The sequence below is a fragment of the Ixodes scapularis genome, unplaced genomic scaffold (genome assembly GCF_016920785.2).
Source record: "Ixodes scapularis isolate PalLabHiFi unplaced genomic scaffold, ASM1692078v2 PGA_scaffold2__306_contigs__length_199485367, whole genome shotgun sequence".
NCBI lineage: Eukaryota > Metazoa > Arthropoda > Arachnida > Ixodida > Ixodidae > Ixodes > Ixodes scapularis.
The window spans coordinates 160,276,198-160,291,146 of record NW_024609857.1 but is presented as its reverse complement, the minus strand read 5'-3'; the positions used below and the strand labels follow the sequence as shown (position 1 = coordinate 160,291,146).

Genomic DNA, 14,949 nt, shown 5'->3' with positions numbered 1-14,949 from the left:
ACCCTGCCTCAGTGGCTCCGCTTCCATGGGGTAAGCTAGGGTTCCCAGGCCCTTTTTGTCCCCCCCGTCCACATGCGGAACCCCAGTGCTAGGGTTCCCCACCCCAGGTGGGGGGGTTTTCGCCAGAGCCTCCGTTGCAGCAATAAAGCTGGCAGGGCGCACCACGAGCAGGTGGAGGTTGACTTCCCACGCGGCAACAACCGCGGGGGCTTGCGCCCCACCACAACGCTGACAACGCCACCAAGGGCAAAGCTCATAACCACGCCAGCCTTGCTATGTCAAGTATGTGGGGAGCCTTTTCTTTCTGTTTTTGTTTGCGCCAAACATTCCATGATGCATCGCGCTCTCCGTTCGCTTCTCTTCGAGCGCTTGCTCGAGTGCACCGTTTGGAACAAAAAATATAGCCAGTTGTTCAAAATACAAACGTGCAATTACCATTTACGGTTATTATCCGTCATGCTTCACTCATTTCCGAACGAAATTTGAATATTTCAATTTTTGTTTCCGTACCCCTTTAAAGGGGCCCTGCAAGGACTTTTTACTGGTTCTTAATTCGCACTGAACCTGAGTGCACTGAACGTAGTAACTTAATTAAACTTTTCTTTTCTCGAATTTCACTTTATTTTCAAAGTTAAAGGTTAATTAAAATTACAAAAACAAGCAAAAAATAACCTCGTTCATGACGTCCTTGGTTGCTTGAGTGGCCGTGAACTAGAGCAGGGGTAGTGAGCTCAGCGAGCGCTCACGGCTGCCGCACTCCGTGTCGACAGCTCCAGAGGGTGCCGCTAAAGCATGTTCTGGCTAAGCTGTATGAAGCGGGCAGCCAGGTCGGCTCGCATTGCATTTGCTGCATGTTTAAACACTAATTCGTCAGACACTTCATTGGCCACAAACGACAGCAAACACGGTGTAAAGATCAGTTCAGAACGTGAGCCACTTCGCACTGCCATACCGCCAAAAGGCCAAACCGCAAGCCAAAGCTGCTCGCCAAAGGCCTTGGGAACGCTTGGAACCGGTCGGATCCTCCAGTCCATACGACCGCAGCGCTGCCGCATACATCCGGGACCTTTCTACGCTCGCCGCTCGTTGGTGCCTGATCCCACTACATCTTTCTAGTATGCGCCACCTTTCCACCGCTTGGTGGTGGGTATGTGGATGGGCCATTTCTTGTTTCCGTACTTTCTAAACTGCATTTGCTTCTTTTTTTTAATCTAAAATAGTGAACAAAAACTACTTTTATAAATAATTGAAATGGTTCGCGCCACTTATATTTTGTATTTCGACTAAAAAGTAGCTTTTAACGGCTCTGACCACTAGTAAGCTCAGGACCAAAGACGTCACATATCGCGTGCTTTCGGCACCACGGGTCGCCCTCGTAGGCGGAGGAGGTTTTTTGCGTCGTCCGGTTAAAATATGACGCACTGATATTTAGTTCCTCTCTCTATGCCCGCTGGCTTGCCCGAACCCCAAGAGACGTGGAAACCGCAAAAAAGGTGGATGCTTAAATATGTTTGCAGGGCCCCTTTAATGTAATATGCGAAAAAGCTCCTATGTTGTGTTCGCGCTAACCGTTGTATTCCACTTACCTGCACTTCCTGCACCAGCTGCACTCAGTGCACACAACCATATTCCATTTACGAGCACAGCCTATCTCAAAATACAATCGGAAGTACATTGCCCTTCACTTTGCATCACACTACACTTTTCTGAACAGGTGCAGGCCAGTGCAGATAAGTCGACTGAGCCTAGTGTTGCAAAGTGTACAGAGAACAACCTTTAGGGCCAGCACAGTTTGCATGTCTTGAACAATTCGAATTATAATTGTACATACTTAAAATTGGGCAAGCTAACGTCATATCGCAAAAAGTTTAGAGGTGGTGAAATATTAAAAACAGCGAAAACGGCGGCCGTGCATTTTCTATACTGCACACTGGTTTCTAAGCTTGCTCCTAGGTGGTCATTGTTCATATATTTCGTTAAAATTATTACTTATCGCAATCTTCCTGGTCGTTGTCAGCCTCTACTATATCATTCTTAGTGTTTTTGCATTCTGCAAGCCACCTGGGTGCGAGCTCGCAAATCATCGTGCAGACGTCAAGGAGGGTGGTATACGGGTAGAAATTGAAAGAGAGGACGAGGTGAGAGCGCGCTGAGACGTCGGAACATTGTGCTCTGGTTGGAATAATTAGTGGGTAGATGAGAACCCTTGTCTTTTCTCGCTGTTTGAAAGCGAACGCCCAGTGCCGAACATCGGCGTTGAGACGCGTTCAAGCAGTGTGTAGAGATCAAGGCAGTTAGCCTTGCGTCTGCCCACTAGTTGTTCCAACCAGAGCTCGGCGTTCCGACGTTCCCGCTCACTCTCATCTCCTCCTTTTCCTCAATTTCTCCCCGTATAAGACGTGGGAAATGTGCGGCCACAGTTTTTGCTATATTTTTAATATTTCGCAACCTCTAAATTTTGCTCTAAAAGGAGAAGACATAAAACTTCTTGCGAAACGACATCCGCGTGCCCAACTTAAGGTATGTACATTTGGAATTAAAATTTTTCAAGGAATGTCAAATGTGCCGGTCCCAACCGCCGCTTCTCGTACGTACGGTTTGGTCTCGACATGCCGACTTCTCAAATTTCTAGGTACCTCCCGGCCCGTCGGTCGAGCTGGCCATGTCCCGTCCGCCCAACCCCAACCCTCCCAACCCTTTCGGAAGTCCCGGGCAGTGGGTCCCCGGCCAACCCTCGCCGCCGTTCGGGACCCCAGCCGAGGCGTTGCCGGCGACTGCTGCCCTGACCCCAGCCTTCGGCGGCGATGCGTCTCAGCCCGGAGCCGGGACGGGCCCAACCGGTCCAGGCACTCGGTCCAGCTTCGGCCTGCAATCGCTCCTCTTGGGGGCCGGACGGGGGACGCAGCCTTTCCTAGCCCGACCAGAGGCGGAGGGGGCCGCTTCCGCCGCATCGCCTTCGCAGCGGATGTCTGCCGACACCCCGGTTCCGACCCCCGGGGAGTCGACCGAACCCGACGCAGTGACGACAGAACCCGAGGGGCGAGAGGGTGGGCCCCGTGCGATGGTGCGGAGGCTTGGACGGTCGCCAAGTGCGTCACAGAGACTCCCCGCGCGGGCAGCGGGGAGTGCCGAGAAGCGCTCCTCGGGAGGCACGAAGGTGACGGCACTTCCCCTTATCGGCGGCGGTCCTGGTGTCTGCACTACGCGTCCTCTTTACGACCTGGTTTGCAGTGTCGTCCCGTAGACACTGACCAGATTGGGTACGCTCTCCGACGATACGAAAGACCCGGACGGAGCGCGTGGCAGAGACGACGGGGGCTCAGCACGCGTCGTGGACGGTTTGACGTCACTGCAAGGGGAGTGAAACGTAATAATGCGGCCAAACTGAACCGGCACAAACCGATGAAGTACCTTCCCCCCGCTTGGGGTGACATGGAATTGCATAAAATGCCAGCAGCGCCCCCATCAGCCGCCGTCTCAGCCTCGTGCTCAGAGTGGGTCTTTTGTATTGGTGGAGCTTGCGCTCATTGTGTTTATATGTTGAAGCAAGAGCTCTGTCCCTCGGTAATTTCTCGCGGCCCTCAAGATTGGCCGATTTTACGGTACGGCTGTCGTTCGCAGGCTTTGAGCTGCACTTCGCCACAAAAGCAACAAGGGTGTGGCCGCCGCACCCCGCAGCGTGTTGGCGACGGCCGCGTTCCTGCTATGGAGAACTTTGTGATTGGCTTGCCGACGACTTTTCCTCGTCTTTCGCATTTTCAGGATTACGGTTTTTGTTTTACCATCGTGCCCGGCGTTTCGGAGGAAGCATAGAATTTAATGGAGTTCCCGCACGCCTCTCGGCTGCAGACCTTTTGATTGTCTGCTACAGCTTGGTGACGCAATCTCCGCGCCACTTGGCTCTTGGGTGTCGCTCTCTCTGGGCTCCATGATTGCATGCCAGTTGCACCTCGAGAAAGAATAGCTTCTCGTGCGCCTCCCACTCCTCGCCTTCCCTGAGGGCGGCACTGGCCGGCGCTGTCGGGGTATGCCGGGGTCGTAAAGACCAGTGGAAACAGCAGTAAATCGTAAGCGCTCGCATCGGCGGTTTCAAGAGAAAGAAAAAGGGCAACAGAAATGCGGAGAAAGAAAACGTAGGATATGTCAGACGTGTCCGTCGTGCCGCGACGACTTGAAGGCATTCCGGCTCTTGTCAACTTCATTTATTTTTATAAATTGCGCGACGCCGGTGTTTTTTACAAAGTGAGCTAGAAAAAAATCTGCTTCCTTCACCCGCATCAAAGTGTCCCTAGCGATGCGGGCTCGTCGGGGACCATCAACGTCTGTGTATACACCGCACCTTTCCGAAGCAGCCAAAATGTATTGGAAGATGGGAGACCTTTTTCCCATTAATAAATGCAGTGAAATCTTGTTAATTCAAACTTGCGGATAATTCAAACTAACATGCGGGTGCCCTCCTCTTTGTTTCTAGGGAGGCAACTCCCGGTAATTCAAACTTTGGATTATTCAAACAAAGTTTTGGTCCCTCTCGGGTTCAAGTTAACGAGATTTTACGTACATGGAGTCCCTGGGGCGCGCGTGCAGGTGATGGCGACCCCGGAGGAGATTGGCCAGCTCACGACGGTGCTGTGCAACGGCCTGCCGGCCGAGCTGAATGACCGGGAGGCCCTGCTGGAGCACTTTGGCCAGTTCGGCAGGGTGGCCAGGATCACCTGCAACCCCAGGAAGGGCTGCGCCACCGTGCGCTTCGAGGACCATGTGAGTCTCGCTATGGCGTCTGGCAACGCGTCTTTGACCCGGCGCGTTTGTCGTCCCGTCACACCGCTGCGTTGTAAAGTCCCCAAGCGGTAACGGATATCCTCGCGCGAGAACGGCATGTCGTCTCTGTGGGACGTCGCAATCCCGGGGATCAGCCATAGAAACGCCGCAAGAGTGTTTGCGCTCATTTTGCTCTCTATTCGAACAATAGAGACTAAAGAAAGAATGCAAATTTACATTCACATTGCATACGTTTTAGATGGAAGTAAAATGCGGATGACGTCGACACCTGATACGGACAATGCGCCGAGCATGGAGTATTCAATGAATAGCACTTCTTGCTAAAGTTCGTCCAAACCTCCTTTCCACGGGGGAAAGACCCTTCTCTCCCCCTTCCCCACCTGCCAGATTACGCCGTTTCTGAGCACGGCCTAATCCTCCCGAATAACGAGTCTGGAGAGCTGAACGTGCTTAAATGACCTAATGAGATAAACGCGGGGCTTGGATCAGACACGAGTGATGCGTCCGCGTTTGGCCAAGACTCGGTTTCGATCGGCTGTGGTGCGAGTCTCCGGACGCGGCACGGCGAGGCGTGCCGTCCCGATTCGCTCGGCTTTATGCTCAAAGATGGCGACCGACACTGGCCATGTCTGATTAATTTCGGCATTGTGCGGTATCGTGAAAATGAATTTGGTCGAATGCATCCCCCGCCTGACCAAGTGTCCCTCATGTGGTGGTGTGCAGCAATCGGCTGAGCTGGCCAAGAAGCGTGGTGCCCGCATCTCGGACCGCTGTGCCCCGCTCCAGATCTTCTGGTGCTCCAAGCGGCGCCCGTCCAGCGACGGTGAGTGCCCTTGTCTCTCGGGAAGGGTCCCTCCGGTGACCCGGGGTTTTTGGAGAGATGTCGCCACCGGCAACTGGGCGACAGAGAAGTGTGCCGGAATGACGTGCCTTTCCAAAGGCAAAGAACTGACTTCCCTTTCGTGCGAGGGCAGGTAGGTTGTTCGTCAAATGTGGGGCAGTCCACTTCTACAAATCCAAGTGCATTTACGCCATCGCGATAAGTGTGTCGCAGCGGTGGCAGCTCAGAACTTGCATAATTCGCCATCGTTGTGGTGTTGCTGTCGTTTCTGAATATCCTCCGGATGATGATTTTGAGGACTTTCATGCCCTTCATACTTTTGCTATCGATTGTACTCCCGTGCCTGATCCATACTCTATCTAGTGCGAGCCTCCTCAATGCGCCGTGTCTAAAATTCTTGTTTTTCGAACCCGCTACAAACTTTCTGAGGTCTGGCTATACAACTTGCAAAGTCGTCTGCTCAAATGGTCGTGTGCATGCGCTGGTACAACAGGGTGTGAGCTACAGCCACTTCAAAGGTGATAACAGCACCCCTTCCAGCGCTTGACCTTCAGCACATGCTCGTTGCATTTCGATACGTGCTCTGACTGCGCGTGCATGCTCGAGGTGCCGTATGTTTTTGCAAAGGACGACCACGCTGTTCCCCCGGGAGATGTTTACTAACAGCAGTCACTGTAAAAAGTGTTCTGTCGTAAAATCATGTCGATACCTATTGATACAATTTTATGCATGAACAGAACTATATGCTATTAGTCAATAAAACGGCATAATGGCAGCGCATTAACGTCACGTCACAATATCACCTACTGTAAAATTCCAAGCGAACACCCACCCAAAATGAAGAGATGAATGGTGAAAAACATGGGGCGGGCTATGTTTGGGGATGCCTCAGCAAAATTTTGTCAGAAATAATGATAAGCACCGGGGCACCCGCTACAAATGATGTTACGTGGGAACTGATACTTCAGATCGCGGACACGGAAAATTCGCATTTCACAATGCGATAAACACGCCAGAAGTCGCTACAAACTTCTGTGTCACGGGAAAGAATACCGCAGGTTGCAGACACAGCAGATTTGCGTTTCACAGCACAAAGGAACCGCAGAAACCCGCTGAGAACTCGCTTCTCACGGGAACAGATACCGCAGATCGCAGACGCAGCAGATTCAAGTTTCGTGGTGCAATAGACACGCGGGAACCCGCTTCAATCTTGCCTGTCACGGAAACCGATATCGCGCGCGCAGATCGAGGACAATAACGCGGGAATCCGCTGCAAACTCGCATGTCACTGAAACAAATCAAGCAGATTGCAGACGCAGCAGAATCGCATTTCACGATGCAATATACACGCGAGGACAACTCACACGTGTTAAGCTAGGAATCGATATTGCACGCGCAGATTGCAAACAAAAACACCGAAATCCACTAAAAGCTTGGAAACGGATACCGCTAATCGCAAACGCAGCAGATTTGCATTTCACGCACGCAGATCGCAGACAAAAACGCGGGAACCCACTTTGAACTTACTTGTCATACCTATCGGTACCGCAGATCGCGCCATTAACGCACCATTCCCGTCGAACATCGCGTGGCGTCCGACGGGAATCGGGGGGGAGGGCGATGTATCGGAAACTGTATACTCAATAACATGGCTTTATTCCCCATCGTTCACCTGCGACAAACTTGTGTGCTTTTCTTGGCAAAGTAATCCCCGTAGTACATTTAAGACGCCAAATTGATTCAGTCTACTTGGATTTGTCAAAGGCATTTGACATGGTGTCTCATTCGTTGCTATTGCGTAAAATGGATCACTATGGAATATGTAAGTCATACTTGATGCTTTTTGAAAGTTGTTTTTCTAATCGTACAATAGTTGTACGAGTCTCTGGTTTCTTTTCGGGTGAATTTAGATCAACTTCTGCAGTCCCTCAGGGGAGCAACATGGGCCCCCTGTTTTTTTCTCATTTTTATTAATAATTTGGCTGAGTGCAATGAACAGTCTGAAATGCTTCTCCTTGCTGATGACATTAAGATCTTTCGAGCTATAAAGTTGACGAGTGCTCTCTTCTACAACATGACATTAACACCGTCTCATCATGGTGTTCAGCAAATGGGCTTTGCATCCACCCAGCAAAGACAAATGTGATTTCACACTCTCGTCGACAAGTGCAAGTTAAATTTTTGTACAAGCTGCACGGTGATCCCATTGCTCAGGTGTCAACAGTCCGAGACTTGGGGGTGTACATTGATCAGTCACTGAGTTTTAAACACCACATTGAAAGAGCGGCCAATGAAGCAATGAAGTTCCTTGGTCTCATAACACGCATTTCGAAGGAGTTGACAAATCCTAGCTGTTATTTGTCACTCTTGCGGGCTATCGTGCGCTCTCGGCTAGAGTACTGCTCAGTGGTATGGAATTCTGTTCCTCACTATTTGTCACTTTCTTTGGAACGAGTACCGATGAGATTTGTTTGCATCCATTACGATCGTTACCTTTTCAGAAGAGTATATTACTCGTACGATAGAATACTTCACCACATTGGGTTAAGCAAACTGAGTGATGGAAGAACATCCTTCGATCTGTGCTTTCTCCACAAACTTGTCCATGGTGTTGTTGACTGTGCCGATTTACTATATTCGATCAGTTTTCATGTCCCCACACTATGTCGTTCCTCACCACTATTTTATCCTGCAGTTAATCTCGAAAGTCCTGTCCAGAGAGCACAATGGTACAACTCACTTGAGGCACCTGGTCTGAGCATCTTTGATTGTTTTGATACTTTTCTTCAAACTGTGAAAAATTTGTCCAAAGCCTGAGTGTACTTTTTTGTGTTGTAGAGTCATGTATTATACAGTCATGTATAATATTTGTTCATTTATTTTTATTTTTTTCCTCTTTGCTTTTTTTACCTATTTTCACATACTTTCTTTGCTTAGTTTCCTTTTGTGCACCATGCTGAATGCGTCATGCTGTTTGTGGGCATGTATGAAATAAATAAATAAATAAACAAATACCGTTCCCAGCAGATAGTTGAACAAAAAGAGTGGGTGGGTGATCCTTCAAACGTGGGCATTCGCTCGGAATTTCACAATAGCCGTATGGCGAGACGGCCGAGGGCCGGCTAAATAAATACAGGGCGTCGTTTCGATGATCGGCGACGAAACGATCGGCAACAAATCGTTTCCAGACTGTTCTTAAAGGGGTCGTCGAACGTTGTTTGCGGCCGCTTCGATGCCAAACTCTTGGGGCGATTCGGCGCCGCAGCCCGTCGCTTTCACCTGTAGTTTCAACGGCAGACTCTTTGGCTCGGGAGAAATTGGGAACGGCACCACTCGGTTCGTGTTGCCGTTGGAATATTGCTCGCACCGCAAATTGATAGAATCTTCCGGACAGCCGGGACGGGACCTGCCCGCACTGGTGTCCGCAACGAAGGTGGAGCACCGCCCCCCACCAGGCCCCAGACACGTGACTTGACGCCGGACGACTTTGTGGAACTTCGCACCTCGGAGGAGCAGGCAGCAGAGTCGCAGACGCCAGCTCCGTCGGCACCCGCTCCGGCTGCCGCTCCAGCTGCCACTCTGGCATCTACACTGGCGCGCAGGGCGGCATCTCGGTTGACCAAGGTGGCGCCGAGGAAGGCCAGGGCGGCTCTGGGTCGGGAGAGTGACGGTGGCACCACAGCACTCGGGGGTGAGTGGAAACAGTGGTCGCTTCGCCGTGCAAACAACCTGTGACGGTGAAGTGGCTTGGTTGAGTATTGTTGCAGCTGCTACATACTTGTGTTGCCACAAAAGACTTGTCGGCCCAATTTCAAGAGGCGTCGCATGATCGCGTAATCCCTGTAAGTTACGTCATGTGGCGTTATTTCATGTGGTTTCATGTTGTCATTTCATACGGTCACCTGACACAGCGCCACGACCTATAGTGGCACCAACCGCAAGACTCTTAGTGACACCACCCACGTGGCCACATGGATAGTGTCAATTTGGAGCAGGTGCGGCGGCTCATCGTAGGTTGGTTACAAAAATTTTAACTTGCCTTGTGACTTGTTTAAAGCCGATTGACACAGAATGTTTCGTGTGTTTGTGTCGGTATCTCTATCAGATTACGCCAAAAGCAAAACAGGCAAGACAAATCTGAACTGGTAGACATACATAGACGACGTGTTCTGGGTTCGTAATTGGCATTGTGCAAAGTTTTGAAGTTAGCTAAGATTTCTGTCCGGCTTTTCCCGGATGGTGCAGGGCGGCCGCGAAGACTGTTCTTCCGTCGCAATGTTGCCAAGGTGGCATGCCAGAAAGTAGAGCGAGCCGAGCGAGCTTGTGGCGCGCGATGCCACCAAGCCAAGTCCGTTGAGCTTAGGGGTATACATTGGTAAATTACTTCCAAAATGTAATTTAATTACAATTACTTTGCTTCAAAAGTAGTTTGAGTACAATTACAATTATTACTACTGTAAAGTTCCGAAAGAACGCCCATCCAAAATGAAGAGATAAATGATGAAAAACATGGAGTGGGCTATCTTTGGGGATGCCACAGCAAAACTTTATCAAAAACCGACTACAAACCACGTGATGCAGGAACTGATACTGCAGGTCGCGGACACCGCCTATTCGCGTTTCACGATGCGGTAAACACGCGGGAATTCGTTACGAACTCCTGTGTCACGGGAAAGAATACCACAGGTTGCGGACGCAGCAGATTAGCGTTTCACGGTGCTAAGAACCCGCAGAAATCTGCCGAGAACTCGCATTTCACGGGAACGAATACTGCAAATCACGGACGCAGCAGATGCAAGTTTTATGGTGCAGTAAACACGCAGGAACCCGCTACAAATTTGTCTGTCATGGGAACCGATATCGCACGCGCAGATTGCGGACAAAAACAGGAATCCGCTACAAACTCGTATGTTACGGGAACAAATACCGCAGATCGCGAACGCAGCAGAATTGCATTTTACGATGCAATATACATGTGGGACCAGCTCGCTTGGAATCGAGATCGCGCACAAAAACGCAGGAATCCGCTAAAAACCTTATGTCATGCGAACGGATACCATAGATTGCAAACGCAGCAGATTTGCATTTCACAGTGCAACATACACGTAGGAACAACTTGCGTGTTACAGGAGCCAATATCGCGTGCACAGATTATGGGCAAAAACGCGGGAACCCGCTATAAACTTGCTTGTCATACGCGCCGGTACAGCGAATTGCGCAGTTGGTGCGACTCCCGTCAGGACATCGCGTGACGTCCTATGGGAATCGAGGGGTGGGCGATGTTTCGGAATTTTTATGTTGCAGATATTTAGCCAGAAAAACGGGATGGGCGATCTTTTGGGGGCGGGCGTTATCTCGGAACTTTACGGTATATGAAAATTAATTCATTACAATCCAAAGTACTTTGGAAAAGTAATGCAATTACTTTACAATTACTTATTTCTGAGAGCGACTCCACTTGGGCCATATAACTTTAAATGAGTTGTTTAGAATGCAACGCATTTGTTCATTCCTTGCCCCAACGTTTGAGGAGGGGGTTTAAGCATCGTGGTATAAATGTCACATATTGTACTTTCCTTTTGTGAATTTTGTTAAGTTAATGATAGAACTTGACAGTTTGAAATAATAAAGTCTTACATTCTTATATTTTCAATAAATATTAATAATTTCGTTCATTTACTCGAAGATGCCAGATCTTTAAAGTAGAATTGGGTTGACACACTTCTGTTTGCCAGGCAAGTAAAAAATGCGACAATTAGCCATATCCGAATATTTTAATTATGTAAATACAACACTACAATCCACACGCGCCAGTATGACCACATTCACATACAAACGTTTCATGTCATTGTAAATTATTTACATTGAGTTGAGATTATAATGTCTTAGAAATTTATAAGAACCGAATCGGGCCCCCGATTCAATGGTGACAGTATTCACAGGTGCGAGGTCAGTCTCACAAATGCTTAAGCAAACATTATCCAAAGTAAAACCAACACGAGACAAACTTGAAAAAAATACTAAGGAACAAGTACTGGAAGAGGGGCATAAAAAACTGGCAAAGAGAGAAAAATAACTTGATAGACGATTAAAATCTCCAACTTTGGCCAAAAGTGGAAGCTGCTTCTTTCAGTATTTTGGCATGTTTACACTGTTTGTTTTCTGCTCGCACCGCAGACAGCGCCACACATCACCATTGAGGTAAGTTCCAAAGAGGATTGTCTCTCAGCCTGCAGTGTAAGCAACAAAACAGCGAACAATGCAACGCTATTCCTGTTGTACGTGTGTGTGAGTATGTGTCTATGTGTGGCGAGTGTTTTACAGGGAGCTAGGCCACTTGTGCGAGTGCTACCATTACCTAAAAATTATAGCAGCACCAGCGTGCAACCAACTCTAGTTGGTCACATTCAATATTTCACAATTCCCACTTCCGTTGCGAGTGGATGAGGTCGCAAATACAGCTTTAAAGATTTCAAAGCATGGATTGGTGTAGATCTCTCATTTCCCGGACGCAGTAATAAATCTCCTCCCTTCATTGCGAATGAAAATCCCTCGTTTCGTTGTATGTTTGAGGTAAGAATATCTGCTCGCTGCAGTCCGGCAACGGGTATTTGAGTGGTCTGTTTCAGGCCGCCGTACACGAGTTCCCCAACCTGTATGCGTGCCGCAAACGAACGAGAGATAAGTCCATCATGGGATGGCACTGTCGCATGTAGCATCCGACGCAGATTACTGTGCCGTGCTCTCTTGCCACTTACCTTTTTAGAGCCGGAGTGGCCTCCATGTTGGCACGCATGTTGGCACGGTCCAGGAGCATTTTTTACAGCGAAGCTGTTTATGGTTAGGGTCTCGTGGATTTTTCGTGTGCAGCAACAGAAACGACGTTGCGGCTTCGTGACATCATGTGACATCATGAAACCGTGACATCACATGACATCACGAGGTTGTTTCACGTGACGTCACATGACATCAAAAGGTTGTTTCATGTGAGATCAATTTCCCCGCTAAATTTAGCAGGGAAATTTCCCCGTCACGTGTGTCTAGTTTCCTCCAACTCCTGAGGGTGGCGATAGTCCTCGACATGTTTGTGCGTACCGTTTGTCATGATAACAACCTACCAAGACAGTAAATCTGTTCGTACCTTTATCAAAATTCTGTGTCACGTCTGTGTCGTGTGCTAAACAGCTTCGCTGGTCATCCACCATCACAGAGTGGAATGACTCATCATTTTTTCTTTCTTCATTTCTGTGATGCGCGACCCGTGGAGACATCCTTGAGAGGTGCGAGGGGGCTCTTGGGGGACTGCGCAGGAGCAATGTGGCTTGGCGCTCTCGGAGTGACTCCAGTCTGCGTGCCTTTTTGTCTCAAATCGCCGGAGGACGGGACAAGGAGGGAGACAAACGAAGCGCTTAAAACAGTCTCGACATGTGGCCGTGCTTACATTGGGGGAACTGACGGATGCTTTCGGTAGAGTGGACACCGTGAGTTCTTTCGGTGGTGGATTGCCACAAACATTGCTGCGAGCGTGAGCTGGGAGATAGAAATTTTGGGAAAACAAAAAGCAAAAAAAAAGGACACTTTTGAGATTTTTAGCATCAGGTACGCCGTCGAAACAAAACATATCGGTGCACCGTCGTTACAGTAATCAAACAAAGAATTGGATTACATTGAATTGTGGTCTTGATTAGAATGTTTGTATGTTTGTCTTTTTTCGCATCAAAGTTAATGCGATAGAAGCGCTTTGTCTCCTTTCTTGTTCCGCTCTTTGGCACTTTTATGCTTAATGCAGTGTATACCAACCAGCCCACGCTTCCATTCTACTGCCCCTTTGTCCTCCAGAGGAGTCCCTGGCAGGACTCTTGACGCAGGCGGCCCACAGCGTGGGAGAACGCTACAGGGTGCTGGACGCTCGGGACAAGATCATACGCCTGCGTGAGTACACCTGCTCTGTTGGGCTGGCTTTCTGCGGGGAGGGTCCGCTGGATGCATGGGATTCTCTGCACACTAAGAATCCGCTTCTTTGCCCGGGTGCAATTGTGGCAAGTTCCTTGTTTCGTCTAAAAGTTTATCTCGGTTTCCTTACAACTAGAAAATTGGCATTAGAAGGTTGGAACCATTTTTGCAACTTTAATTTGGTGTATCCGTGGCTCGGTAAATTTTTTAAAATGATTGTAAATGCGTTCTCGCTTTGATTACGAACGTGGTATTTTCGCCCATAGAAAATTCACACGTTTGCACAGTCCAGGAGCATTTTTTTCCTTTCTTCCTTTTTTTTTCTCATAGATTCCTCTTGTCGGGCAGCAGAGACAAAGGCAACATGCTTGACAAGCATGTGCCCCTCCTACAGTTCGGCAGTTTGAACATACAGTCAGGGGTCTTTATAACGAATTCCTCGGAGTCGCCGGAACCTATCGTCGTAAAAGCTGCTTCGTTGAAAGATTAGAGGGTGGCAAGCTTCGGCAATGGTAGCAGCCACCGCCACACTTACTTACTTTGCGCACCTCGCCCCGTGTGTCACTTGAGAACAACGATTTATGTGATATCAGTTTCTTTTTACTGCGAAAATTTATTACACCTTGCAGGGTTGCATATTTCCTTTGTGCACACTGCACACTTTAGTTGCTCAATGCACTAAGGAATGGATGTTAGAGTAAGACCCAAGAGGTTCCATCGAGTTGAACAAGTAGAAAAAGGGAACACGAAAAATATATCTCGAGGAAACACTGCCTTTGGGAGGTGGAGGGGCCGGGGGGGGGGGGGGGGGGGGGGGGGGGCAGGTGGTTCTCAGTTGTCCAAGGGGGGGAGACTGGGGCTGCTTCTGCACAATAAATATGAGAGCCATGAACAGCGCACCATTTATGCCAACCACGCCCGAGAACAAGAATCATGGAGAGCTCTTCAGTTTGGCTCGACAGTTCTTTTTAAAACTGGTTTTCAAATGGGGGTCCGCGGACCCTTTCGGGTTCCTGAAGGCCTTGGAATCCCTGGAGGCTTAGAGCAGGGGTTGGCAACCTTTTACAGCAGCGGGCCGAGCTGTTGTGAAGCCGATACTGAGGGAACGAAATGGCAATTGGAAAAAGGGGGGGGGGGGGGGGGAAGATGAAGGAAAGGCAAAAAGGGGGGGAAAGATGTTCTCTGCTTGGGAGCAGACAATGTCATTTGGAAGTGCTCCTTGTTTCTGTCTAATCCCATTTGATGTCAGAACTGCAGTGTGGACCTTTAGTCTGTATAAGGGGGTGGTGCTTTTGTGGTGCCATGTCAGGGGCTGAAGGAAACTGTCTCGCAAGCCACATGCGACCCGTGGGCCGCTGGTTGCCAACCCCTGCTTT

The 14,949-nt window shown here is 49.3% G+C and overlaps 1 protein-coding gene across 2 annotated transcripts in view; it reads left to right on the top strand.

The window, feature by feature from the left end:
• Window positions 1–14,949, top strand: part of LOC8039529 (germinal-center associated nuclear protein) — a 69,899-nt gene that overhangs the window by 3,565 nt on the left and 51,385 nt on the right. For both annotated transcript variants that reach the window (XM_040222463.3, XM_029983909.4), the window contains 5 exons: window positions 2,633–3,157; window positions 4,585–4,758; window positions 5,503–5,602; window positions 9,015–9,311; window positions 13,460–13,552. In XM_040222463.3, coding sequence (XP_040078397.1) covers window positions 2,663–3,157; window positions 4,585–4,758; window positions 5,503–5,602; window positions 9,015–9,311; window positions 13,460–13,552 — 1,159 coding nt within the window. In that variant the 5' untranslated portion in view covers window positions 2,633–2,662. The remainder of the gene's footprint in view (window positions 1–2,632; window positions 3,158–4,584; window positions 4,759–5,502; window positions 5,603–9,014; window positions 9,312–13,459; window positions 13,553–14,949) is intronic.